At 41.7% G+C, this 27,029-nt stretch overlaps 1 protein-coding gene across 2 annotated transcripts; it reads right to left on the bottom strand.

The window, feature by feature from the left end:
* Nucleotides 1-503: 503 nt before the first annotated feature.
* Nucleotides 504-20,993, bottom strand: TMEM45A (transmembrane protein 45A). Of its 2 annotated transcripts, none has more exons than XM_010720172.3 (6): nt 20,835-20,993; nt 10,607-10,816; nt 7,965-8,177; nt 7,258-7,442; nt 4,989-5,134; nt 504-4,278 (listed from the first exon to the last, which is right to left on the bottom strand). In XM_010720172.3, the coding sequence occupies exons 2-6, from the start codon at nt 10,794-10,796 to the stop codon at nt 4,185-4,187; spliced, it is 828 nt and encodes a 275-aa protein (XP_010718474.1). In that variant the 5' UTR covers nt 10,797-10,816; nt 20,835-20,993; the 3' UTR covers nt 504-4,184. The 2 variants fall into 2 exon arrangements, with proteins under 2 accessions (XP_010718474.1, XP_010718481.1); XM_010720179.4 differs by lacking the exon at nt 20,835-20,993 and adding an exon at nt 20,582-20,713.
* Between the last annotated feature and the right edge of the window lie 6,036 nt (nt 20,994-27,029).

The following is a 27,029-nucleotide window of genomic DNA, read 5'->3' as shown; positions in this document are numbered from 1 at the left end:
TTCACATCAAGTTGCTAGAAATTACTATTCTGAAAGTCATTTGAAGACTAGTTATGCCCTGTTTGACAAATATTAGGCTTTTTCCACTTATTTTGAGCAAGTACATATTTGACCTAGAACAGATTTTAGAGGCAAATGCCCAGCAGTTTTCCAGTCATCCTCCTCCCTTTTAACAGATGTGCAGTCCTTGGGAGTACTTGAAATTCAGTCTTTATTCCACTATTGCACATACTAAGGGACTTTCTGGATAAATAACTTTTCTGTTTTCTTCCATTAACTTCTGTAGCCCTAACCCAACTGCCATAGACCAGCAAAGCTGAACCATATAGGGGTCGTACATTAAAGTACCAGATTTACCAAAGCTTTCTGTTACCTCAGTATTTAGGATGAAATCCTCTGCACTGCCAAATTTACTCTAGGTGGGCTCGTCGGAGTAACATGTCTATCTATCCCATCCTGCCCCATAATGATTATGTTTTTTCCCTGAAAACATAACAGACATCTTAGATGAATAAACTGATTTTATTTAAATAAAATTACAGGCATATCTTGTCATTATACACTACCATATAGTTTTGAAAAGACACCAATATTTAACAATAATTTAAATTCTCTTGAGAGCAGCTACCTTTTCTGAGTGGTGTTTGCAAACTTGTCAGAGTTCCCTCCACTCATTCAATTCCAGCAAAATCAGACACTAGTGAAATGCCAACAGTTGTTCCCTTTCCACCACATAGGCACCCTCCTGTTCTTGGACATCTGTTTTGAATAACACTTGAAAAGACTGAGTCAGATGTTCTGTGTAATGAAAACCCACCCCTGAAATGCTTGTTTCTGTCCTATGTGGTACATTATGCACAAAATCCCACCATAACACTCTACATATTAAAAGCAAATCCAAGAAACTGCTCTTTCTTTAAGACTTCAGGACCTGTTTTACTTGCATTTCTTCAAGTCTGGTAATACAATGCCAACTTCTCTTATACAAAGAGAGGTTTTGGAAGGAGTACATCCTGTAGTACTTGGTAATAGACTGCACTCACTTCCACTTCAGGCTTCTTTTAGAGGCACCTTTGCTAAGCAAAGCAGCACCACAACCAGCTGGCGTGTCTGGTGGTCTCTGATCATTTACAGGGAATTCACCACACGGGAACATGAGGAGATGCAGGAGATACCTCAGCAGGCTGAGTTCTGCAAAGGATCTCTCAAAAGAAAACAAGCAGACAAACAAACACTGTTGAAATAACATCCGGACATGGACAGGGACAAAGCTGAACTCATGAGGCTGAGGTGGTCCCAAGAGGAAAAGTGGCAGCTGGAGACTCTCCTGACTGTTAAGTCTAAGTACTGGCACTTTCTGCTTCTGAAAAAGCAGGATTTTTTGCTAAACAGCTTCCATATTCACAGCTCGCTCAGGTGACTGAATCCCATGAGGACCTGTCACTTTGCCAACAGATTCTGGCTCACTGAGATAGACTTTAGTAACATTCCCCAGGTTCTCTTCTATAAGTAACCATCTTCTCCATTTCCCAGCACTTCAGAAGCTTTACACCCCAGCCATGTAGTGCAATGAGTGAGTACTAAGTTACAGCTGGGTGCGATGATACGCTACATTTGGCCTAGGTAGCCCCGATGCTATTAGCAGTCAAGCTCCTCAGCAAACTGAAGGTTCCTTCCCCTTACACCCACAGAAAATTTGATTTCAATGAAACTGCAGTAATGAAACTCAAGTCTTAGATTTTCAGAGGGAATTAAATATCCATCCCTTCAGAGTTTACAGTAAAACTGTTGCAAAAGTGAGAGCTACAAAAATGCCATACTGATATCTAGTCTACAATGATGTCCTGAGACACACTTTGTTAAAGTCTGCCGAAATCTCCAAGGCACTTCAGAGAAAGACAGTGAAGAGGAGCAATCAATAAGAGAAACAATGATATTAGGACTATGTATTTGAAGTTTCCTAGTTTGCATTTGTAAACACAGAAAAGTCTGGCAGCCAGCTAGTTTTACATCCTGATGTAGATTTGATAGATAATCTGACACTACTTTCAAGTGTTGTGACACTTGGTAAAGATCTAAAATAATTCAGGAAAGGACCAGCTGAACTCTTCCAAAAAGTCATATCAAAACTCAGCCATGTCAACACACTTTTTTTTCCTGCTTAGGATTTCACTTTAGTTTAAAGATACAGCACCTTAATATTTGTACAGTATTAACCGGGCTTATCAGCAAAAAAAAGCACCAAAGAAACTTGCACTTCTTCTGTCTATGAGGAGAAAAGTTCTTTCTCCTTCAAAATAAATGACCCTGTTTATTTTAGAAAGGCACTGGTAAGCCTGATGTTCTAAAATTCAGCATTAACAGCACATGTAGCTAACAAAAATTCTCTTTGGAAGAGAGGAGACAAAAGGGAAAATCTTATAAATGAAATAAAATAGCTATAGAAAAAGCATTTAGTGCTATTTTTTTTCTGAGCCCTGAGATCCTCTTGAGCTAAAAACTATGTTTTTGCTCATCTTTTTAAGCAATCAGCTTACCACAATTAGTAATTTTATGTTACTCATTCTTCTGGTGAAACTGGAAACTGGAGGGTCCAGACCCTACAACTCTCTCTTCCAGAGCCCAGTGCTACATTCCCTCAGGAGAATACGGAAATAGCAGAATAACAAATACTTCTGCAGCACCAAACCCAGTATTATTTGAATAGAACTCCTGCATCAGCAACTAGAAAATAGTATTTTTAGGTGGAATGCTCTAAATGCTAGAAGCTATTTTCCAGAATAACCGCCTCACCACAGCTGACCATGCATCATCGCCCATGACCATCAGCACATCTCCTGTCATCAGACCCCTGGAAAACTGAAGCCCAGTTTTGTAAGATATCAAGAGAGTAAGAGCCAGGCTGCAGGAGTTAGCCCCACGGGGGCAGTGTGCTTACACACTCACTCTTCTGCTGCCTTCTGCCACGTATCAGTTATTTTGCTATTGCAACTGTTGAGGTTGGAGCATATCCCAAGTGAGACTGAGTGCTGGAGAGGGCACCCCGGGCCTGGCTGCAGCTTTTCCAGTGGGAAAAATAAATGCAATTAAAGAAGGGGGAAAAAAAAATAAAAAATTATTATTATACAGAGAGAACAATACTCACGGCCATCTGGGCACAGAACCACTTTAAAGGAAACCTCTGCCCTTGCACTGATCACTTTTGCATCGTATAGACTATAAATCACTGATTTTGCATTGTATAGATTGCTCAGCGTTTGTGGGAAGAGGTGCAAGCCCATCTCATCCACCTCACAGTTCAGTATCACCTAGTCCAGATCCAGGTGCTGGGTACAGACGTATGTCTGCCCCCAAGCCTTGTTGAAATTGCACCAAACCCCACGTAAGGGAAGGAAATAGACTAGGGAAAGGAACTGCTTTTTTAGCCAGGGGCTGACGCAGGACAATTTTACTGGAAAAGAAGCTGCTCTATGTGCTGGGGAGAAGCAGGGTCAATGCACTGCCTTTCAAAGCCAAATGATAGCAAAGAGGCGAGACTATCTAGGCAAAGAAGGGAACTGTGGTAGTTTGCATTTACTATACACCCCTCTGGTCCTCCTACAGAAGTTTAGGAGTGAACACACAGCACACTGTTCAAGGAAACGCTGAAGGGCTTTGCTGTGAGTAGTTCTTTCCATTTAACATAAAGCCACAAGCAAAGATGTGAATTTGTTATAAAAGACAGCTGCAAGGCTGTGATTTTGTATGTTGTTCTACTCTCTTCCAGGTCTGCAGATTTGTTTATGCACTGTGCTGTTTGCAGTTCAACAAACACACTTATTTGGACACCCTAATTGTGGAAACAAAACCATTCGTTCAGCAGCAGATGGAAAACATTTTGCTTAGCTTTTAATGAGTCTAACACACAGACTTGGTAATGCCACCTCACTCTGAGTATGTCTAATATTAGTCTCTTTTTCACTGAGGCATGTGATAAGCAAGGTTCTAGTGGAACCAACGCGAATCAATACCAGGCTTACCCTCCACAAATGAAGATCTAACTGTGTAGATGTAGACAACTCTTAGGCGATGATATTTCCATTGCAAGCTGTACTAAAGAGCAAGTAAGACAGTAAACAAGTCAAGAAATGAGGTATCAGTTAGCCTAATGGTAGAGCGGACAAACTAGTTGAGCCATATTCATACTAAATTTCATCTTCTGACTCCTGATCTCGTTCAGATGTTTTCAGTAATCCCATTTCCATGGACTGAGACTGCTTAATCTTTGACCGGACTGCCCTGGAGAAAAAAAAAGAAAGGCTTGCCATAAATATTAGGAATCAGATAGTGGCTCAAAGAAAAGCATGGCTGCTTTTAGAAAGTAAAAAACTATTCAACACTTGCATCAAATCAGGGCATTCAGATGATTGATTTATTAAGACCTGTAACAGGCCACTGCTGAAGACACCGTGCAGAGGATCAGGATCATTTTTACAGCAAAGTTCACACAGCAGTCAGAATTCTGTCACAATTAGCATTGGGAAGCAAGGAAAAGAGCTATCTTTAGAAATTAGAGATGAAACTGGCTAGTAAAAAAAAATCAGGTCTGGTCAAAGGAAAGTACTAGCAGTGAAACCTGACCAATCATCTTCAAGTCATTAAGCCTGTTATTAAATCCACTTGGAATTGGTAAAGACAAGCACTGAAAAGAAAGAAAAAGGTTTCCCCAACTTCTAACTCACTGCAAGTTATGCAGTTACAAATGTGGAAGACTATCAATGCTAGAAGCATTATTCTATCCAAACTCTATTTGATGAATATTTTTCTCCTTTCTATTGAAGCAACTAGTCACATTTTCCTCACTGATTATCTACAGCTAATTTCATTTTACTTTCCAAGACAATTAATTACTTTGTGGAAACTGATTTGCTGGTAAAGTCTACCAAAAATAAAGCTCCTGGTGAAACAAACAGGTCTCCATAGTTTTAGACAGTTTTCAGTTAACTTACCAGCTGACAATTGTGTAGTTCACTGCAAGTATAAGAATAGCAAAAGCATAATGCCAGCAGTAGCACATGGTCAGGAACATCATATTGGTATGATCCATTTGATTCCACTCAGGGCTCCCATTTGGAGGATAAAGAACAAAGCCAATCTGCAATAAAATAAAAGATATTTAGCAGACGTCATGTGATGTCTATGCTATGCTGTATCATATATTATGCTACCCATCACACAGAAGACATTTCATTTGCTCATAGTGCTGATTATTAGAAACAGATTTGCAATCACACTCAGATGGGATGAATAATTTCACAAAGCTTTGTGCAGAAATGACTTGGAAGACACAGAGCCAGTTTCAGATTCACTCTGCTCTTGCTCAGAGAGTGATCAAGTGGTCCAACAAGGCTCAGCACAACCAGAACCACTTGTAGTAAGGAAAGGGGATAATTCTCAGCCACATGTTTTACAAACTACAAACTCATCACCGTACAGAAAACCCACCCAGCCACTTGCATGTATTCTCAACAGTGTTCAGGAATGTGTTAAACAATTCAGAAGATGAATAATAAATCAATAAACAAAGGCAAGCCCTACATCTGCTTCCATCTGGGAAAAACATTAGGTTTTGAAATAAAGTAAAAATGCAGTTTTCTTACCCAAGGCTACAAACTTGTGAGAAATATATAGCTGATTTGCTTAGCCAGAGCTAGGAAAGACCAAACTCATATCATTCCATAAACTAGAAAATTAGTAACCCCATGGCTGGTGAGGGGTCAGACCTTACCAGCACCACTCCTCCATACTATATGATACTCTTCAAAGTTCAACCATTTAGTTGAGGATTTGGGAACTAGGAAAAGGGGGAAAGGAAGAAGGAGGAGAGGAGAGCATTTTGTATTTACATGCTGAGAACTCAATGAATGAAGGTGTTGATGATGCAGAAAGAAAGCTCCTTTACCTTCTACAGACCTGTCATGCTGCAGCCAGTATGTGGTTTTTAGTCACACATATGGTTGAAGTCTAATGTGGGTGTGAAAAAAAACGCACTTAAATCTCTTCTATTTTTAGTTCTTCAGCTTTTACTTTGAAACAGAAAACACACTGACTCTGCAGCTAAAGGAATAACTTGTTTTAAAGTTAGACTAGATAGACAACAAAGAATAAAAGAGTGCAACTAATTCCTCTTTTGTAAAGCTTCTTAAATCAGTGAGGAAATGTTTACAAAAAAAAAAAAAAAAAAAAAGAAAACACTGAGTGCTGCAGCTCTTGAGTTCACTTATAGAAAAATACTACCGTTTAGGAGGTCTGTCTTCCTGCCAAAGCAAGTATTTAAATGTTTGATTTGGTGCTGAGTGTCCAGTTCTCCTAAGGAACAGCAAACGTTTTTATTCATAGTGTCTGGCCAGCATATAAAAAAGAGAAGGCTGTCTAGACATGCCGGAAAGAAAAATCACTGTAGTGACCTCAGTTCTCCACTATAAGATCAAACTCATGGAGTCACCAGCACTCCTATTGCTCTGTTAGAAGTTTGCAACAATTTATGAGATTCCCTCTAACAGCAAAGGGATGCCATGAAATATTCATTAATCCAACAGAATCCCCACATAAGCCAACGGATGGCGGCTACATTCTGAAGAGTCATTGCTGGACAAGTCCAAAACGTACAGGCTTAGACTGTTACTTCCCCTGCTCACATGCTCGAACACTGGAGAAGTTATAAACTGTATAGTACTTGATTAATGGGAATTGGGAGTTTAAGTACCTTTTGAATGTAGGTTACCACTGTTGAAATGTTTTTAGAATGTAGAAAGAGGCAACCTGCCTCAGCACATGAAAAATCATTTGCGCCTTCACTTTTCTTCATGGAAGGGCAATGAAGCTGTTTGCCTCCCCTTTACCATTCTCCCCTGGGCACTGACCACCTGTTCCCACAGCAGCAAACATTGCCAGGGTTGTAAAATAGTTGCCGTTTGGCTTGCAGATTTGGATAGGATGTTACAGAGATCAGAGGGGACCTTTAATGATTATTGCAAGGGAAAGCTCAACAAAACCAACTTAGCTTTTGTATTGATTCAAATAAAATACAGCAGGAGTAAAATGGCCTATTGTCTGTAAAATGCCTCTTTAAAGAGACATTAATGGTGTGCTGTTTTCCATGAGTCCTTTGAGGTTTCTATTTAAAAGACATATTATATGAGCTTTCAAACATCTGCAAAGGGGTAGATGACTAATGTTGGTGAAGGAAAACATTCCCAAGGCAAAGTAATGACCCACCTGCCAGAACCAGCTGCCTTGTAATATGCAGAGGCTTGTACGGAACATCTCAAGTACAATACTGCCACGGAAGAAAACTTCCAGAAATATGCAAATAGCACCTCCAAAGATAGCATACAGCAATAACTGATGAACGTGAATATCCAGCATGGCTCTCCCATGAAGGTGGTAGCAAAAAAGAAAACCTGGAATAAAATAAGTGAGTAATTTAAGAAGTGTAACAAGAGGGATAGATTGTGCTCACAGAAAGTAAAAATTGAGTATGTCTGTATTGTAGTTCCAGAGCGTGACAGCTGTGCAGGTAGAAACACACATGCTGACAGCATACTTTCTTGGTACATACACTGAAGCACGTGCCTGAACTACTGAGCACTTAACTGAAATATTCTCACAACACTCCTATTACTATCTTAGCAGCTTAGGAAAGCAGAGGTGAACCTGTGTGTTGCAGAACCATGCTCTTGAGCTCTTGAGCTACAATGTGGACAAATCCTTAGCAGTTTAAGGAGAGCCAGGAATTCTTGGGGTTGTTTTTTTTTGTTTTGTTTTTTGTTTTTTGTTTTTTTTGTTTTTTTAAAGGTTTCAGGGTGGCTAATGCTCATCTCTCATAGAGCTCATTCTCTAAGGCTGAATCGAGAATCCCAATAAAAGGGCTGATAGCTGTGTGCCAGTTTCACAGGCATCTCTACAGGGAAAAGCAAACTCACCTTCAATAAAAACTGCTAAGGAAAGCATCATCCTGTCCATGGCCACTGGCAGAGCATTAGTTCCATGAGCCACAATATCAACCAAGCCTGAAACGCCGTAAAAGAGATACATGGTGGCATGCTGCCAGTTCATCAAGTGATCCCAGTGCTTTTCCTCGTAATTATACAACTTCAGGTGAGGTCCGTCAGGAACAAACTGCTCAGCCACCATTCCTGCACATGAAATGAGAAATATTGCTATTTGTCCCAGTGCTTAGGATAGAGACTGATGAGAAGGCTTTTTACAAACAGAGGAGGCAGAAATATACACTAATGCAGCAGCAAAATGTCAGACATCTGGGTCCAGTTTCCTGAAGTCTGCTCCATGTGATTGCTGTGTTTTTCTTCCTTCTTCCCAGTTCACTCATTCCCAGTAAAGTTTCTAATCTGTTGTGCAAATTCAAATGGAGGCACAGAGGGCCTCAAAGACATTAATATTCTATACATTTTCAGGAAAAAAGGCAGTGGGTGGAAGAGAGGTGAAATAAATTTATTTGCTGAGGGGAAGACCATAGAGGAGCTCAAGCATATATTAAGCATCAGACAATCCAGAAAGAAGAAAGCCACAGGAAGCCAGGCTTCAGCTCCACTCCTGATGAGACTATTTGCATCCTGCAGTTCTCAGTAGTGAAAATGGACGTGGCCATTATGTGCTTTGTCTTCTTCTTTTTATTTTTAAACAATTGCTATTGAATAAATTTTTCAGCTGTCTTTCCCAGTGTTTAAAACATGAGTTTAACACATGCCGAAGTAATCAAAAGAAAGACTTCCCACATCAGTCCCTGCAATATGCAGGATGGCAGAGTTCAGACTCTTAGTTCAAAGGAGATCTTTATGATAAAACCATAAAAGGAAATCCTTCCGCTGTGCAGTGCCATTAAAGGTCCTATGAGGACATATACAGAGTTACTATTTGTATTGCTACTCCATCATTTTCCTTACTTTGGCCTCTTGTTATCTTGCTAACTGAACAGTGCTCCAGAAAAGGGAAAGGAGCCTTAGGATACTTATATCATCAATTAAGTTTGTGAAGGGTTTGGTATATATCATGCTTTTCAGTCACTACAGTTATTTGTAGTGTTGTTTAGTACAGCATGTGCCAGCATCCCTCTGTATAAGGAGATATATTACAGAACTAACGCAGAGTTTTTTCACCTTTCTTTTGAATTTTCCAACACCAAAGCAGCACTTCCTTCCACTGCTTTAAGTGCTCATTCTTGCCAAACTTTCTCATCCGCATTTTTTACCAGACTTGAAATTACAACAATTAAAGCTGATAGCTTTTCTTCCCACTGGATTTGTGTTTTAGTTGCTTGTCTTCTTCTAAGACACTGACTGGGACATTTGTAGGAAAGATGCCCTTACCCTCAAAGTGAATATTATTATTCAGGTTTTGATAATTTTTTAAAGCATATTATATTGTAATCATAACATCACTTTAGTGCAGATGTATCTTAACTGGTACAGTTCCCAGAGAAGACAGGAAAACAATAAAGAGGCTTTGGAACAATGTACGGGGATAAATCCTGGATTAGACACCAGGGAACTTTGAGATTTAAAGAAGAGTAGATAGATAAAATAGAGGCTTATTAATTAAAATTACAATCTTTTCCAACCTGAGGCCCACATTTTTTTATGTTGAGCTCCCCATGCCCCTCACTTAGTTTACTTCCTCAACAAAGGCAAATGGCTGCTGTGCAGCACATTCAGGTCCAGACAAGGCCTGGTATTTCCAAGTCTCTGCACAGCCCCATTGGTATAGTGTGCTTTGCCTCAACATGGGAAACAGGACCCCTGGCACCAAGAAGACCTGGAGTTCATTCTTTCTCTGTCAGTATTTTCACTTTTGATGGTGTTAATAAAAAGTACCTGCATTTATACTTTATATCAATAGCTCTGAGGAGCCTACCAACATCTAAGAGCTGGCAGGCCATCTGAAACCACTCATAGCAATGGGCTAGAATGGCTGGATTTAAAAAGAGCTAAGCAGTGCCCTGTTGCCTGGTACTAACAGGCTGCACATGATGGCCTCTTGCCTAAAATACCTTTGCTCCTTCTCTGAAGCAGTGAGCAGCACATGGACACTCAAATGGACCACATCTGAAGGAGCCAAGAGATCTTACAGAAGCTCTGTAGAAGAGCTATATGTAGAAGAGTGCTATAGATGAAAACCATGCTATAGTCATAATGATGTAATCATTAATGGATGCTTCACTAATTATTAAACACATAATATTCAAAGGCCAAGGGGAATTAAGTAAAGCACCGATTCTGACCCAAATGTCTATCAGAAGAATCCAAAGAGCGCCTCACTTTTTTTTTTTAACTGAGCAGAACAGCATGTATCAATCTGCTACCCCTTTTCAGAATGGCATCCTCTCTTGAACTCAAGACAAAAAATATATCAAGAAACCTGTTCATGATGCAATCCTTCCTGCACCACTAATTAAAAACAAAACAAAACAACAAGTCAACAACAAACAAACAAAACAGAACAAAATACATTTTGTCAGAGAACCAGCTTTGGGGAAAAAAAGAAAAAAACTGTTAAAAAGAACAGCCTTTTACATTTTTATTTTCTTTGGCAACTCCATCCAGCTTACCAATCAGGGCAAAGACAGCCTTGATGATGCCCTCAACAAATTCCAGGCGCTGAAATCCTGCCCTGGAGCCCAGGTAGCAAGCGCTCTTGTTCTTTCGACAGACATACTTCAGGGGATACTTCACTGACCACCACAGGCCAAAAAGAAGGAAAAAGCTTCCAGGGAGTGCATGGCCTTTGAAATTACCCATGGTTTTCTATTGTGCAATACCTGAGGGTAAAAAAAGAAAGAAGCAGACTGATTATTGGAATAGTAGATTCTGTGGGTTATCATTTTAACTGATCTCTCTGCTTCGATCAGAAGAGTGCAAATGAAATAAGCACTTACACTATTTAAAAATGCATTTGGGTGCTTGTCTCCCCTGGCTGCTCAAGACATGCAGCCAGTCTCCTAAGTTTCACAGGTTTGCAGATCAGGACTAAGTGACCCAGCTGCAAAGGTGCTGATCTGAAATGCAAAGCTGGCAGCTGGTGAGCTAAGACAAAAAGCAGTTATCATGTACAGTGGCACGCTGTTGGTCTCACACTAGCAGAACACAGAACACGAATATTCAAAATTTGGCTCCTTCACCTTCAGAGCATTGTATGTTTCTCTGCTCCACAAATCAAGATAATGCCTGACAGAGGAGAAAATGTACTGTGTACAGACCTTATGGGTAACCACTCACTAATACATTATTTTGCAGTTCAATCCAGATGCCTCATGAGGATTTACAAACATCAAGTGATACCTATCAGTAGGTGAATGATAGGTAAATTATGTACCCTCCGCTAGCCACGTTTGCCCCATCAAGTAGACTGAGTTGAGTGATAAGGTTTTATCACTTTATCAGTGCCACACAGATATTTAGTGGCAGCATCATTGAAAGATCTAGTAATTGGGGTCATCATCCCAACTTCCAGGAGAGTTAACGTGGATCCAGTAGCTTCTTCATGAAAATTACAGCTCTAAGATCAGACTGCATTTTTTCTTTTAGGCTTTTATAAGCCCAGTTACTGTGCATCATGACTCAAAGGCACACAAAATCTCTGCACAGACAACATGTAATCAAGTATAACCACTTAAAGAGAATTAGCAAAATGTGCTTTCTTTTATTATTGTTGCTTACTTAAAAATCTCACCATCACACTACAGCAGAACCATCTGGGCATCAACAGAATACAGAGGATCTTTTTTTTTTCTTTTCAGTAATTATTTCCTATGGTCAGTTCAGCATAAGAAGTTTTAAACTGTGGCTTGTGGGCCACACAGTACTTGCAGATGGTTCATGTAATGCTGCCTAGTCACGTAGTGTGAGCCCGCTCCTATTTCTGGAAGATAAATTCCACTTAAAGCATTATTTTTCAATTTATTATTTTTAGGAAGGGGAAACTTTTCCACATACACAGGTCCTACTGTTGCCAAGACTACTATGTGGTTGCAGGAGGAAAGGTGACCTATATAGCCACAAAGGAGAAGGGAAAAAAACAAGAGTATTTCACTGTCTTCTCGTTGAGAAGAAAAGTGACAGTGATGGAAACATCCATTTCCACTCACAAAACGTTGAGTCGAGCTCTAAGCCCCCCCAGTGCTCAGTACATCGCTGATACAAAGCAGTCTGCTGGGTTTTTACCTGCGTGTTTTATTGGGATGTCTGCAGACAACAGCCCTGTTGCTCTGTTTGGTTCTTCTAAAACCATCTGGCCCAAATGGCACTGATGTCTTTTCAGACTTGTCAGTTTTTTTCCTTTTTTGAATTAATATGAGAGGCGAATGAAATGGCCTTTCCCCACCCTATGTCTGTACTCAATGAACAGCATTCATTAAAAGGGTTTTTTCATTAGATATTTTATTATTCATCACAGGTGCATAGCATTCCAAATGGAAAGATGTACTTTGCACCACTCATCAAAGCAAGATACTGCATTACAAAGCTAAATGAAATCTATGGAAATCCAACCTCCGGAAGATCACAGCTGCAGTAAGTTCAAAGAAATAATGCATTAGTGCAATTTGTAGTGCATAGTACATGAAACGTCAAAGGTAAATCTCAGTCAGCAGATTGAGTTAATAAATAACCTGAGTCATTTAGAGCTCTAATACTCCAAGGTTTGTCTGCCATAAATCTGGGTTATCCATCAAGATATTCTGTTCAAAACTATTCAAAACAAGGAAAGGAAGAAAATAAGGGAAGGAAGAAGGGGACAAGAATGGTGTGTGCAGCAGCTACTTCATATCCAATGAAAACAAAACAGAACCAGAAAAAGAATGACTACTGTAAGCAATACAACTGATTATTACTAGTTTAGGGGAGTGAAATGTCCAGTCTGAGTTCACTCAGAGACACGGGGATTTGTTTATGTATTTTATCCAGAAAGACACACATCAGTTCTGCCAGCTGCATGCTGTGGGCTTTGTATAATGCCAAAGGCACTATGAGGACCCACAGAACCTGGCAGTATGAGAAGTGTACAGCCATGGCAGGCTGCTGCCTTCCCTGCTGTGGGAACCAGAGGGAATTCAGCAACCCTCTGTGCAGCCCATCCCAGTAATCAGTCTGAGGGTTTATTTTCACAGAGTCTTATCCAATAAGCTAGCAAATAAACCACAGAAGAGCTGATGTTGTGAGGCATGCACATCCCAGAGCTTCTTCCATCCTCAATGGTGCCAGGGCCAAAGTTGCTGGCATAGCCCCTTCTTTATAAGTGCTACAGTCACACTCTCATCTGCCAACCCTTCCCTAAAGCTCAACACCTGCCAGGGATGCAAGCAGGGAGAATGCCAAGGCTGCCCTTCTCTTGGACTGCATCAAAGGAGAGTTGGCCAGCAGGGCGAGGGAGGGGATTTTCTCTGCCCTTGTGAGGCCCCATCTGGAGTACTGTGTCCAGGGCTGGGGCCCCCAGCACAAGAAAGACGTGGAATCTTGGAGTGGGCCCAGAGGAGGGCCACAAATATGATCAAAGGGCTGGAGCACCTCTCCTATGAGGAAAGGTTGAGGGAATTGGGCTTGCTCAGCTTGGAGGAGATAAGGCTCCAGGGAGACCTCACTGTAGCCTGCCAGTACTTGAAGGGAGCTTATAATAAGCAGGAGGAGACCAACTCTTTACTGAGTCTAATAGGGATTAGGATAAGGGAGAATGGCTTTAAACTGAAAGAAAGGAAGTTTAGGTTAGATGTTAGGAATAAATTCTTTACTCAGAGGGTGGTGAGGCACTGGCACAGGCTGCCCAGAGAGGTTGTGGATACCCCATCTCTGGAGGCATTCAAGGCTGGGTTGGGTGGGGCCTCGGGCAGCCTGAGCTGGTGGGTGGCAGCCCTGCCCACAGCATGGGGTTGGAGCTTGATGATCTTTAAGATTCCCTTCATTTTATGGTTCTATGAGTGTCACCCAGGACCCAGTGGTCCTGTGGTGCCAGGAGAAGAGGAGGAAAAGATAACTAGTCACAAGGATGGCAGTGGAACAGCTGTCTATGTAGTTTCCAAATACTAAACACTAGACAATGTTTCTGCAGCTGACTGGAATAAGGAATGAGAATAATTTACAGCTACTTGTGACTGCGAGACACATTTTTTTCCCCACACATGTGAGCTCAAAGTATCATTTTTCTTGCAGTAATCACAGAAAGTTTTGCATGATTTAAGCCTTTCCAGAAATTACATGCTGGGTGGTATTGCAAAAGTATTTTTACACTCAAACTTTGCCAAGCAAATACAGGTTGTCGATGGCAGCCCACAGATTCCGCTTCTAACTATAAATGCTTTGTGTACCCTGGGTGTTCATTCCCCAGCTCAGGCTGCACCTTTCTCCCTGGGGTCAGAAGGGAATGTGGGGATCAAGAGGGAAAGAGAGAATGAGCAAGCCAAGCATGCAAGAAATGGTATGCATTTTCCTGGGTATTGAAAGCTGCCTTCTAGCCTCAAAATTATCTCACTTATGCTCGTAGAAAAAAGAAAGGAAGATGAGAAACAGACCTAAAAAAAAAAAAAGAAAAAAAAAATTCAAACATCCCCTGACTTTTTTGAGAGGAAAGCTTCATAACTTCTACAGATTTCACTCAAGATCTCTTGAGGATGCAATGTGGGGACTGAGCATAACTTGGAAACTGTATGGAAAAGTAAGCAACACAACTTGGCTACTGCTGCTCAGTCACTTTCTAGAGAAGTAGACAGATGTGCTTTTCTTCCCTTCTCCATTTAAAAATCCAGAGCCTGGGGCAGGACAGCCTGCACAGGACCAGGCTGCACGCACCCATTCAATCAGAACCAGCAGCATGCGCTCAGCTTCCCTGGCTGCACATTCTTCTGTCACATCAGCATGCCCTGTAATTTCCTGTGTTTATCAGGCCCTGGAGGATGTTGAAGAGGACAGTCAACCAGAAACAATTTTTTCCCCCAAATGACAGGAGTTATGAGGCCACAGACTCACTCTTCTGCAATGCTGCAGAACTGTGTGATAACAGAAGTTAAAACAGAATATGAAATGTTAGCAAAGTTACTGCAGTGGTAAAAATAAAGTTTTTTTTTTTTTTTTTTTTTTTTTTTTTCCCCCCACAGATTAGGAAACAGACAGTGTGGCATTTAAATTATTTGAAATGGTGTTTATTCATCCACAGTGCTCATGGTAATCAATCATTATGTCAGTAAAAATAATGCACACTGATAAGAGGAGGAAATAAGACATTGCTAGATACTTCCTAGTCAATGCATAAATCCTGATCCCACAGCTTCTAGTGAAAACTGAAATCCAGAACATTTTAATGCATCTGACATGAACAAAATCCCAGACAAATTTACTTGAAAGCAAAGATACATTCACAATGCAAGTGCCTTTTACTCTGCAGCCATTAAACTGCAAACATTACAAAGGGTCATGCTGATCTGGAATTATCTGTAATTATTATGTTTGCTGCATACAATACTGATCTCATGTCAAGACTAAAAGCGTTTCAGCAGCTACAACCCCAGGTTCCCAGATGGGATCGCTACCTCAAAATTAAACTTATGCAAATAATTGCATATATGAAAGCAGCACTTGAGACTTCTTGAAGCGTTCAAAAAAAACAACCCTACAGCCTTGATAGATATGATTTAAGGAGATGGAAGATAAAGAATTTTAGGTCAAAAAAAGTGTTATGAGTAGGTATCTTTGAAATCCACAAGAGAATTCACACCTTGCTTGAATTTTCAGGCCCAGAAGGTAGGGATGAAAAACGAAAGTCAATGATCAGAAGTCCATATGCTGACCTTAGACTGGAGGAACTCCAAGCTAGCATCCCTCACAGAGTTGGGCTGGGCCCACAACCCAAACTACTCTGTTTTTTTTAGTACCTCCTCTTCAACAGCAGCTCCTCCTTCCACAACACTTGTCCCTCTCAGCCTGAGTGCTCCATGCTGGGTTTTTTCACTTCTTATGACCCTCCATTTTTTGGCTTTCTTTTCCTTCCTCTGCATGTCTGTTGACTGCTCCCATAATCAGTTCATCTCAGGGGTTAGCCGGGGACAGTAAACATGCTGTAACTATCTTACCATTGGCTCTCCACATCAGAGCACTACTTCTCTGGGGATATGAAACTTTTAGAATCCAAGACTGCCAATTTGATCACACATAGTCCATTATTTCCTAGCACTGCTTGCAGTTAAGTGTAAAACAGCACGAGTAGATACTTCCCTGCCTTCCCTTCCCTCATCTCTGCTCCAATGCACAGTTCCTCCCAAAGGATCAGACTGGAACCACGCTAAAGAGATTGCTCTGAGTCCCCTGAATAAAAGACTTTTGCAGAGTATAACTCAAGGGTGTCTCACATATTGGCCTGCCTGGGCTGCACTGAGTGAAAAGTCTTGGGGTGCAAATAAAATATGTATGTTGCTCTGAAAGTAATGCTTCCTATTTATTTCCATAAAAACTACAACAGATAAAAAGAGAAAAATAACACTATTAGATAGAGAATATTCTCAACAACAAAACATTATTTTTCAACGTAGCCACCACCATTAGCTATACATTTTTTTTTGCCAGCAATGAACAAGAACCTGCATGATGCGCTCATAAAAATCTGCACCAGTGGAGGTGATCCACTGTCACCAGTGCTACAGCACACCACCCACCATCTCACTGTGCTCACATCCACTGTTTGGTCTTCATCAGCGTTCAGCAAGAGTCAATGAATGTCAGTGGGGGCAATTTTTTTTCCACACGGAGGAATTTAATGATGCACCTTTGCTTTGTATGTACTCTCATGTCAGATGTCATTCTGTCAGACTGCTCCTTTGCTGCTATCAGTCACACAGCAAGAAAATGTAAGGGCATATTTGTGGGAAAGTTCAACCTCTACTGCCATACCACCAACATCCACCTCTGATGTGGGCCAACATCATAAAATAGGAGGCTCACAAATGTACATATTGCCAAAAGCGATAACATGGATAAGGCACGACTGAAGCGAGGAATATCTTTCTCTGGTAAGAGAGGGCTTATAAAAGTCCAGTAGAGAGATATGATCAAACTTTTGAGTTGAATGTCCATTTGAAAATTTGCAGATAGTACAGTTATGTTGACTAAACTGGAATTGCAAATATACCAAAAAATTGATGATTTTTTCAGCACTCTTGAAACCTATTCTTAAATCCCTGTACGACAACAGAAGGCACATCTGCATATTATTTGCTGTTCACAGGGATGTGTTCAGCCAACGTACCAAAAGGCGTAACATTATTTGCCACCATTTGGGTCAGCACTGCACTATGCCCCATGTTTCAGTTTCAGCCCAGACAGCGCTGCTCACACAGTGCTGTGTGGTTGTTGTGAGTGATGGGTGTGCACCCAAAGCTGGGATGAGCCATTCAGTGGGGCAGAGCCACTGTCATGATGGTGTGGGGCAGGGAGCGGCTGCAGGGCAGGATGGGCCAGGCCATGGGCTGTTGGTTGGACATGCCTGCTATAACTTCTGGCTCCTTGTAGTTCCAGGTGTGTTTACCTACATCCTCGCTGCTTCCTGCTAGACATGCTAGAAAAATATCAGGAGATCAAATGTTTGTTGGATCAGCTGGAGATTTAGAGCTGAAAGCCCAGCTCTGGAGAGGAAATGTAATAAAACAAGATTTGGTTTATATCAGCATCTCTTCTATGGAACTGCTCTTACAGCATCTTAACAGTAGAAAAAGGCTTCAGCAGAATGGTGTAAGAAGACAGCAAAACAGTCAAGACTACCAGATTGAGATAAATATTTGTAATCCATAGTAGTTACCATCTGGACTGTGAAGAATCCTGTCTTTGGTGCTTACATAGCACTTTGCAGATTGATAGAAGTTGCTGTGATGACTTACGTTTCCAAATATTAATTGAAGAAGTATCCATATTAAAAAAAAAAAAAAAAAAAAAAAAGGATATTGAGAAAATTTAGGGCTTGAGTGATCCAAGAAGGTATTTTCCACCTGCAAGTATGCCAGGTCTGAAAGAAAGTGAGGAATTCTTTGGAGAAGAACAGATTTTCAGGTAACAAAGATAGGGCTTAGTATGATTTATTATCCTTTTGTTGCAGAGGTTGTTCCCTTATGGTAGCGAGCTGTTACTGGGGGGAAAGGCATTAAGGTAGCACTTCATTTTGTAGTACTAGTTGCTAGGGTGACCAAGGGCTTTGAATGAGAAACTTGAATGAGAATATTACTAAGAAGACTATTTTAAAGAGTCACCAAACATGGTAAGCAGAAGTGTCACGTACTGTGAATGCTGGTAAGCTTTCATCTGAAGGACAGCATCAAGCTGACAAAAAATGGGATGGAGCTGACATCAATACACGCAAGAGTACTAATAAGTTATTGACAGTGGCACAGGTGGGACTCAATTTTCATACCAAAATCCCACAGCCCAGCTCAGCCAGACTCTGCAATGCTCAGCATGGCTCCTCACTGGGCACCAAGCAGGTGGCCCCTCCAAGAGCTGAGCTCCTCCTGTACCCTGTGAGGGAGGAGACTGGAGCACAGTGGCATGTGTGCTCTGTGTGCTGGCTTCTCATGGAAATTGCTGATTCCTGTGAGACACAGCCTCTTTTTCCTGCATGCATGATTTCTGAAGGTATTCCATTACGGGATTCCTCACCTCCAGCCATCCTGCCTGTCTGTGGTGTATGGGCCCCTGCGTGAGCCCCTGGGGGCTTCAGCAGGAAAAGGCAAACAAAGTGATTTCAAATATGTGTTTAAATCTCATGGATTCGGACTCTGTAACCAATGATATCTGAGAGCATGAGGCTTGCAGAGTTGTGTTGTGATACAAAGGAAAAAAAAGATAAAAAGCTTTCTTGTGAGTAATTCCCATAAAACCAAGCAACAGAGTGGAAGGTGGGATTTGCATCAAGAGCTTTGCCTTTGCAGACTTGCTTTTGTACCTGGAAGTTTTCTCTGTAAGCCGTGAAGAGATGTACTGCTTGTCACAAGGGCAACCAAGTGCACTGCCTCTACCCACTACTGCTTGGGAAAAACAGGCTTTCAACAGCAGAAACATGGATGCAAAAGAAAAACACTAATAAATGAGTACTGGCAAGGTGGTCAGTAACACTGGTAATATCTGTCCAAGTTATCTCAGCTAGAAAAATTAAAACACCTCACAGAAACAGGTACAGGTTCTCATTACAGGATCACCTTCATTCACTGGATGAGAATCAGCCAGAGCTAGTGCAAGATCATCAGGGAATGTAATGAGTCCTTCATAATGCAAAGGTAAAGCAGCAGCAGCAGCACCCGCTGTCTCTCAGCTGGCAGTGGAGGTGGCACAAGCAGGGACACTGATGCTGAGCAGGAGTTTTGGGATTCCAACAGTCCTGCAACTCATCTAAAATGACTGGCGTTACAGATGCTACACTCTGCATCTTAGAAATGGCTAAAGTGTACAGTCATGTGAAGAGGTTTTGAGAATTTTGCTCATAGAGAACTAAAACATTAGAGCAGATCCTAGTTCAGGCATAACTGGATGAGAAGGGACTTAGGGCACCTTCTTGTCATCCAAGGCACAAAGCAGTGCCAGCACGCAAGGTCTGACTCATGCTGCACAGTAAGAAAGGAATGTGACAGTGCTGTGCTACTCACTTCAAAAGCACAGATTTTTTAAAAAGCAGTGTTATTTACAATCCCTGGTTTTAGGAGCTTGCCTGACTCTCACCAAATTAGAGAAGACAAAGCAATCACCACTGCCCACCACAGCAGTGTGTGAATGCATCCAGTTGCACCTCAGAAGTGGAGCACGAGCCAGTTGTCAAGAGTTCTGATCCACGTTGCCCAGAGAAGCTGTGGTGCCCCATCCCTGGAGGCAATCATGGCCAGGCTGGATGGGGCTCTGGGCAGCTGAGCTGGTGGGAGACAACCCTGCCCATTGCAGTGGGGTTGGAAGTGGGTGGGCTTTGAGGTCCTTTCCAACCCAACTATTCTGTGATTCTATGATTTCTGTCTTAAGCCTGAAAAGCACAAGTCTCAATTTTGTGCCGCCACGCTGGCTGTCTGCAGCACCGTAAGATGGTATTTCCAGGCAGATTCACTGTGCGAGAGCAAACAGAGAGCGGTTCAACCAAACACTGGCATAATTATTCACGCTCTCCTCGAGATTCATCCGGCTTCTCTGCCCCTGCAGATACTTCTACCCATGCTCTCCACAACTGAGAGAAATCTGTTTGATTTACCCATGTTTGCAAAGAGAAAGATACAGGAAACATCCACATGAGCAACACTGAAAAGTTGCAAAAAATTTTTGAGCCAACTTTGGAATGGTAACAGCAGTTAGTGATGAGTTTTCATATCAGATAGATGCTGAATACATCCCTTTCGCAAATAACAAAGAACTTATGCTGATGTATGGAATGGCACATGCTGCAACTCAAAGAGGACGACAAAAATAGCACTACAAGGCAAAGCAAACAAAGTTACACACGTTAGAGAAATCACACAAGTCTGAGGTATATACGTGCATAGTAATCCTCAAAGAACCAGTTCGACGCAGGAGAAAAAGCATACTTTTTCAAGTAGTTCTCCGTTCAGTTCCTGAGCTCTGACATCCCCAAAAGCTGTTTCTCAGAAGGACAACGCAACGCTGGATACCCACTCAGCCTTAAGCGCTGTTGGCCGAGCAGAACGCGATCCATCGCCGTAAAACCGAAACGAAACGCGGCAGAGGCAGAGGCTGGAAAAGTTTTTCCCAACCTTTGCTCCGTTTCGAAAAGGAACCGAGAGGCTGCGAGAACCGAAGCGCGGAGCACCGCTCCCTTACCTGCGCCGCCGGCTCCCGCGTTGCCCCTCGGCGCCGCCGCTACCGGCCCGGGCTGCCCCGCGGGAGGGCGCCCTGCAGCTGCCCCGGGAGCCGGCGGCCGCGGGGGGCGGGCGGGCTCCTCCCCACAGTCCTCGCCCAACGCCGGGGGCTTCGAGGAAAGAGGGAAGGGGCGGCCCCGGGAGCGGCGGGCGTGGTTGGCGAGCCTGCACACAGCAAGGGGGTTGAAACTAGATGATCATTGTGGTCCTTTTCAACCCGGGCCATTCTATGATTCTGTGATTCTGTGATCAAGGTTTTCTCCGCGAAAATAGTCACTCGTCACTGTAGCTCCTGTAATTACACAGGAATGTGCGGCAGAACCCTGAATCCAAAAGAAGAGTGTCCAAAAATACTGACAGGGTGATGGCACAACTTGTTTACAAATGTCTTGCCATCGTAAATGGTGTTACTGACAATGCTGAATCAATCACATCACTCTGATGCACCTCTTGCACTGCCAGCTCAATCCTCAAATCTTACAATCAGAAAAATCCTCCTTCGAAACATTTGCCAGGAGGCTGTGACAAACAGGTATTTGGGCTCTGATCAGCTTTCCTGACCATTCCCACCCATGCCAGCACCAAGCTCCTGTGTTAGCAATCTATGGCACCTGGAATGGCCAAGCAGAATGTTCCCCCTAAGCTGTTAGCCGTATCTGGGACTAAGCCCTGAGGTTCAGGCAAGTCCCCTAAATTTCTGCGGCGCACCACATGAAAGCTTTTTGCCTAAAGGAAATAATGGATGAAATTAACTCCGTATAAAGATTAAAGCAGATTAAGAATGCATTCCTGTTTGATGCCAATCATAGAATCATAGAATGGCTTGGGTTAGAAGGGACCTCAAAGATCATTTAGGTCCAATCCCCCTGATTTGCACTTCATCTTCTCAACCAGCTCTACCCATGTTTGTCTCTTCAGTATCTAGTTACACTTTCACTCTCAGATAAATAGTACTACAGCAAATACCCTTCAGCATCTGGCAAGCAGATGTCTTTGCAAGTTGGGTGATGTCACCAGTACAGAGAAAGAGCCAGTAAATATTTTCCAGGAGGACCACCTCTCTCCAAACAAAGCTCAAGAACCCATCTTCTGTGGCTGCTGCTCCTCCTTTCTTGTATGAGCAACTTTTGCAATTTTTTTTTTTTTTTTTTTGACAGCAGAATGCATCTTGCATAATGGCATTAATTCCTACCTAATGGATACTCTTCTTTTGCAAAAGAGTTTCCAGTTGGACTGAACTAAATCAGCAAATGAAACTCATAATCGCAATTATCTCTTTACCCTAGGTTTGATGTGTTTGTCTCAGCAGTGGAGAAAAATCACTTCCTGGGATTCTTCATTTCCATCCATTATTTAAATGACATGAAAGTGATTCTAAGTAACAATTAGTATCTCCACTGTCAAAAACTCCAATTACAAAATTCTAACTGGAAGGAAGTCCTGCAGGGATTCTACACATCTACAAGGATGACTGTAGTATGCATTAAGGAATCACAGAGAAGTAAGTGTGCAGTACTGTTGGTGACTACAGGAACAACAGCATTTGTCAGAGTTTTTTTTAAAAAAAGACCAACCAACAAGAAATCAAGGATTAGGATGCTGTTCCAAATGCATGATGCAAGCCTGGCACAACTGTGCCCTCCTCTAGCTGAAGAAATAAGAGCATCTACTCATTTCTGAAAGCGTTATGTCCCAAATGTTTATTGGTAAAATGAGACAAGAACATTTGCCTTGCTCATAGTAGATTCTGAGAACCAATACAAGGGCAGTTTCCTTAAGGAAAACTTGAATATGTAAAAATGAAATAAAATAAGTGAAAAAGACTAGTTTGGTTCATACTCTGTTTTCCTATCTGTTCAGGATTGCTTTTCACAATAAATTTATAAAAGACAATCTAAATTATCAATAGATTCAGTTTACTACCTTGTAACTAATAAGCTATTTAATCCATTCTACTTTTCTTCCTCTCAATATGTCCATAAGCAAATGAACACTGCCTTTACATGCTCCACATTGTATTGAAAGTTAGGCCTGTTCTAGGAGAGATGACCACTCATTGCTTGAATAACGTGGTTATGATGCGATTAACACAGCTTATGGTCTCTGGTAAAATGACCACGTAACTATAGAATCACAGAATCAGAGAATGGCCTGGGTTGAAAAGGACCACAATGATCATCTAGTTTAAATCCCTATGCTATGTACTGTGTTGCCAACCACCAGACCAGGCTGCCCAGAGCCACATCCAGCCTGGCCTTGAATGCCTCCAGGGATGGGGCATCCATAAACTCCTTGGGCAACCTGTTCCAGTGCATCACTACCTTCTGTGGGAAAAACTTTCTCCTAATATCTAACCTAAACCTGTCTCAGTTTAAAACCATTTCCCCTTATCCTATCACTAGACACACTCTTAAACAGTCATACCTCCTGTTGTTTATACTCTCCCTTCAAATATTGGAAGGCCTCAGTGAAGTCTCCCTGGAACCCAATTCCCTTGACCTTTCTTCATAGGATAGGTTTCATGTGTCCTCTCCAACATAGTAAATCCTATTAACTTGGTAAGAAGAAGATATCAAATAAAGGCAGATAAAGACTATGGCTTCTAAAATGGAAAAGCAAAATTATTTGACCAATTCAACCCAGATGCATTCTGTATGTCTGCCCATCTGACAAACTCATTATTTCCATATGCCCTTTTATCCTTCTGTTTTTGACTGGAAAATTTCTTCATAATTGGTATCCCTCTTTTCTTGCTAGTCAAAGGGAAAAGCATCCATAAAAAATATTAAGAAACATACTTCAAATAAGTATCCATTGGCCTTAAGTCCCTAAAATGCTTGGGACAGTAGACTTTCTTGTGGCTTGTTGGTTGTTTGGTTGCTGCTGATACTGAACACTGCACCTGAAGCAAGTCATAAAATGTTTCTTGAAGACTAAGTGCTATGGTATGAATTTACAATTAGTGCCTGAATAACTTTTCAGAGAAGTGACCTAAAGAAAGCATTGCAAGTTCAAATGTCTGTGGCTTTGAGACCCACAGGTCTGTTACATTGCTCTTGGTGCTGTGCCCGGTTTTTTGCTTCATCAGAGTTATCAGAGGTATCAGGCACTTATATCCACCACAGCAAGAACTCTCCTCTGTACTTTGCCATTTGCTCACTGTCACACATCTGTGCCTCAGTCCAAATGCATTAAAGACAAATTAGAGTTACACATGTTTTGGGATTACTTTCACACTGCAATTTGACCAAGAAGGCTCACAACAGCCCTTACAGGCATCAGAACCAGTTTCAGCCTGGTCATTTGAGGCACACAGCTCCTTCAGCCACTGTCACCACAACCACAACTTTCTATTTCTCTTTTCTGGGCAACCTGGTCTACTGGTTGGCGACCCAATACGTAGCAGGGGGATTGAAACTAGATGATCATTGTGGTCCTTTTTAACCAAGGCCATTCTATGATTCTAACCCTGCTCTCTGAGCTGCTTACTTCAGGGCTCTAGTAGCTGCAGTCCGTGTCTTTGACCTTTGTTCTCTCACTTTGGGCAGCCGCCTTCATAGCTGCCTGCCTGCAAGGAAGAAGGCCTTGTCCCAACATGGCTGCAGAGCAGACATTATGCCATCCCAGCCCTGTGCAGCTTGTGTACCTCCTGGGCCTGCTCCAGCCCAGCACAACTGAAAAACATTTCTGTCTGAAAACAACCCTGAAAGCATCAAGCCCAAGATTTGCTCTCTGTCAGCATCTCTGTAAGAGCACATCTAATTTATAGTGGAGGAAATGTAGCATATAAGTGTAGCTGATACAGATAAAGCAATCCATCTCCAGACAGAGTGCACAGAAATATGAACAAATAGTTCTGGCCTTGCAAAGCATCTGTAGTTGAATAAAGAGCAAGTTCATATATTGGCTTTGCTTTAGGAAAAGCAAACACTGACATTCTCTTTTCATTACAACTTGTTGTGAGCAAAATAAATGAAAACTGAATACAAAAACTCATTTTATAACAGCCCAATTTTCAGAGGCCTGCTAGGGATATTTGCTCTTGTATGGATTGAGAAGACACAGATTTAAATCTGTAAAGTTTAAAAAGGTTTCTAGGCCTAATTCTGCCATCAGTAAAACTGACTATGTATGACTATGTTATACATTTTTAAAAAGTATTGGCTTTAATTGTTATTAATTATGTTGTTGTTACTATTTGAAGTACTTTTCTTTTTTACATATTGCTCGTAAAATTTTGTAAGAATTTTTTTGTTCTATTTTTGAGCCTGTATACTCTCTGGGTTTTAACCAGCAACTTGGCAAGCTCACTTCTACCATATATAAAATGTATACCCCCTTATGAAAGCCTTCCACATAGAATAATATGCAAAAACAACTACTGAGAAAAACAAGTAGAAAGAGGAAATGTCATTGTATCCCTACATGCATTAACAAAAGAGCTGCAGTGACTGCAGGTGCAATATCTGAAAAAATCCATAGGTCATGCGTAATTGGCACTGTTTCAAAGTGCTTATAGTCCTTTGAACTAATCTAACGATTTGGCATGTGTAATTTAGTGCAATTAAGTCAGAAATGCCAAACATGCTAACAGTAAGAATTTTCTGTATAGACTTCTCCACTTCCATATATTGAAGATTCAGAATGGAGGAATCTGGGAAAAGCAGAAGGCTGTAAGAGAACACTTTGCACATCCTGAATACTTTACTTCTCATAAACTCAGTACTTGAAGATTTGCATTGATACTGTGAGCTGTGCAGGTGGGTTCTTTACAGCCCAAACATGTATGCAAACAGTGATCCCTATCTGAACTTCACGGATAAGGAATCTTTGTTTTTCCTGTCATAAATCTGTTGAATGAGAGCAAACATGATTTCTCAGGCTGCAGAAATTTGAAAATCAGCTCTAAGAAGAATATTTCTGATTGGATGTGTCTTGGCTGACTGGATGTGTCTTGTAGCTGAACTACACTTCCAGTAAGCAGAGGATACCCGTATGTGGAACTATCATGGCAATTCTAGTGTCAATTCTGCAAAATCATGTCATGGTTTTAAACTAAAATGAGGGAGGTTTAGGTAACATATCAGGAGGAAGTTTTTCACACAGAGGGTGGTGACACACTGGAACAGATTGCTCAAGGAGGCTGTGGATGCCCCATCCCTGGAGGCATTCAAGGCCAGGCTGGATGTGGCTCTGGGCAGCCTGGTCTGGTGGTTGGCGACCCTGCACATAGCAGGGGGGTTGAAACTAGATGATTTTTGTGATCTTTTTCTACCCAAGCCATTCTATGACTCTATAATTCTTTGATTTCTTTTCACTGCTCTTCAGCTTGCAAAGCAAGTTATAACTCAAAGGTAATGTCAGACGAGGGAGTTCTCATCTATTGTACTCACTCAGGGTCAAATACCAGGCAAAGCCAAAGTTTATCAGTTGTTGCAGAAGCTGGGATGTGGAAATACTAGACAGGACTTTCAGAAAACACGGGACATTCTGTCAGCTAATGAAAGAAACTAAAGCTATGAAGAACTAGAAACTGTTCCAACCACTGTTAGGTTCCTGCAGTAAAGGCACCCAAGAAAACCTTATGAAGAAACCAACGGTTCTGAATGCCACACAATTCTCACGTTGTATGGTGATAAATAGAGGCTGTAGTCACACACAGGAATGTAGGCAAGGAAGTGCAGAGACCAGCTCCATTCCCAAACACTGTCCTTCGTTTACACTAAATGAGGCACTAGCCCTGTGGGAAAAGTAATATGCAGTCAAATGATTAAATCGTGTCACATAACACATGTTTCACTGGGGGAAGAGAGAGAGGGTCGGGCTAAACTGTAACCTGGGTTTTTCTTCTTCAGAGTTTAACGCTGCGAAGCTAATGGTGTTCATTTGACGTTTTTTATGATGCAGTTTTGTCTTCCTCATTGTTTTGCTAATTTCTGTTCCCTCTGTCTCTCTGACTCATGTGCTGTTCTCTGCACGTAGGTCGGGTGAGTCAGGAGGGAGGGCTAGCGGGGGGGAGCATATGGGGTGAGCAATACTCTGGACAGAGACACTAGGAAGGAGCAACAAGAGGAGAAAACCTGCCAGCTGAACAGCGATATGAAAAGCACCAGCTGCAGCCCAGGCTGTGGGAAGAGAGAGCGAGAGAGAGGTGCTT

This window comes from Meleagris gallopavo, chromosome 1, assembly GCF_905368555.1.
Source record: "Meleagris gallopavo chromosome 1, MGAL_WU_HG_1.1, whole genome shotgun sequence".
Lineage (NCBI taxonomy): Eukaryota > Metazoa > Chordata > Aves > Galliformes > Phasianidae > Meleagris > Meleagris gallopavo.
The sequence above is the reverse complement of the archived record's forward strand: the minus strand, read 5'-3'. Positions and strand labels throughout refer to the sequence as shown.

Excerpts from the sequence above, each read along its gene's own strand:
- TMEM45A (XM_010720172.3), bottom strand. The coding sequence starts at position 10,796 with ATGGGTAATTTCAAAGGCCATGCACTCCCTGGAAGCTTTTTCCTTCTT. Across the intron at positions 5,135-7,257 it reads AAGGCAGCTGGTTCTGGCAG|ATTGGCTTTGTTCTTTATCC; the intron begins GTGGGTCATTAC and ends ATTTTATTGCAG. Across the intron at positions 4,279-4,988 it reads AACTACACAATTGTCAGCTG|GGCAGTCCGGTCAAAGATTA; the intron begins GTAAGTTAACTG and ends TTTTTTCTCCAG.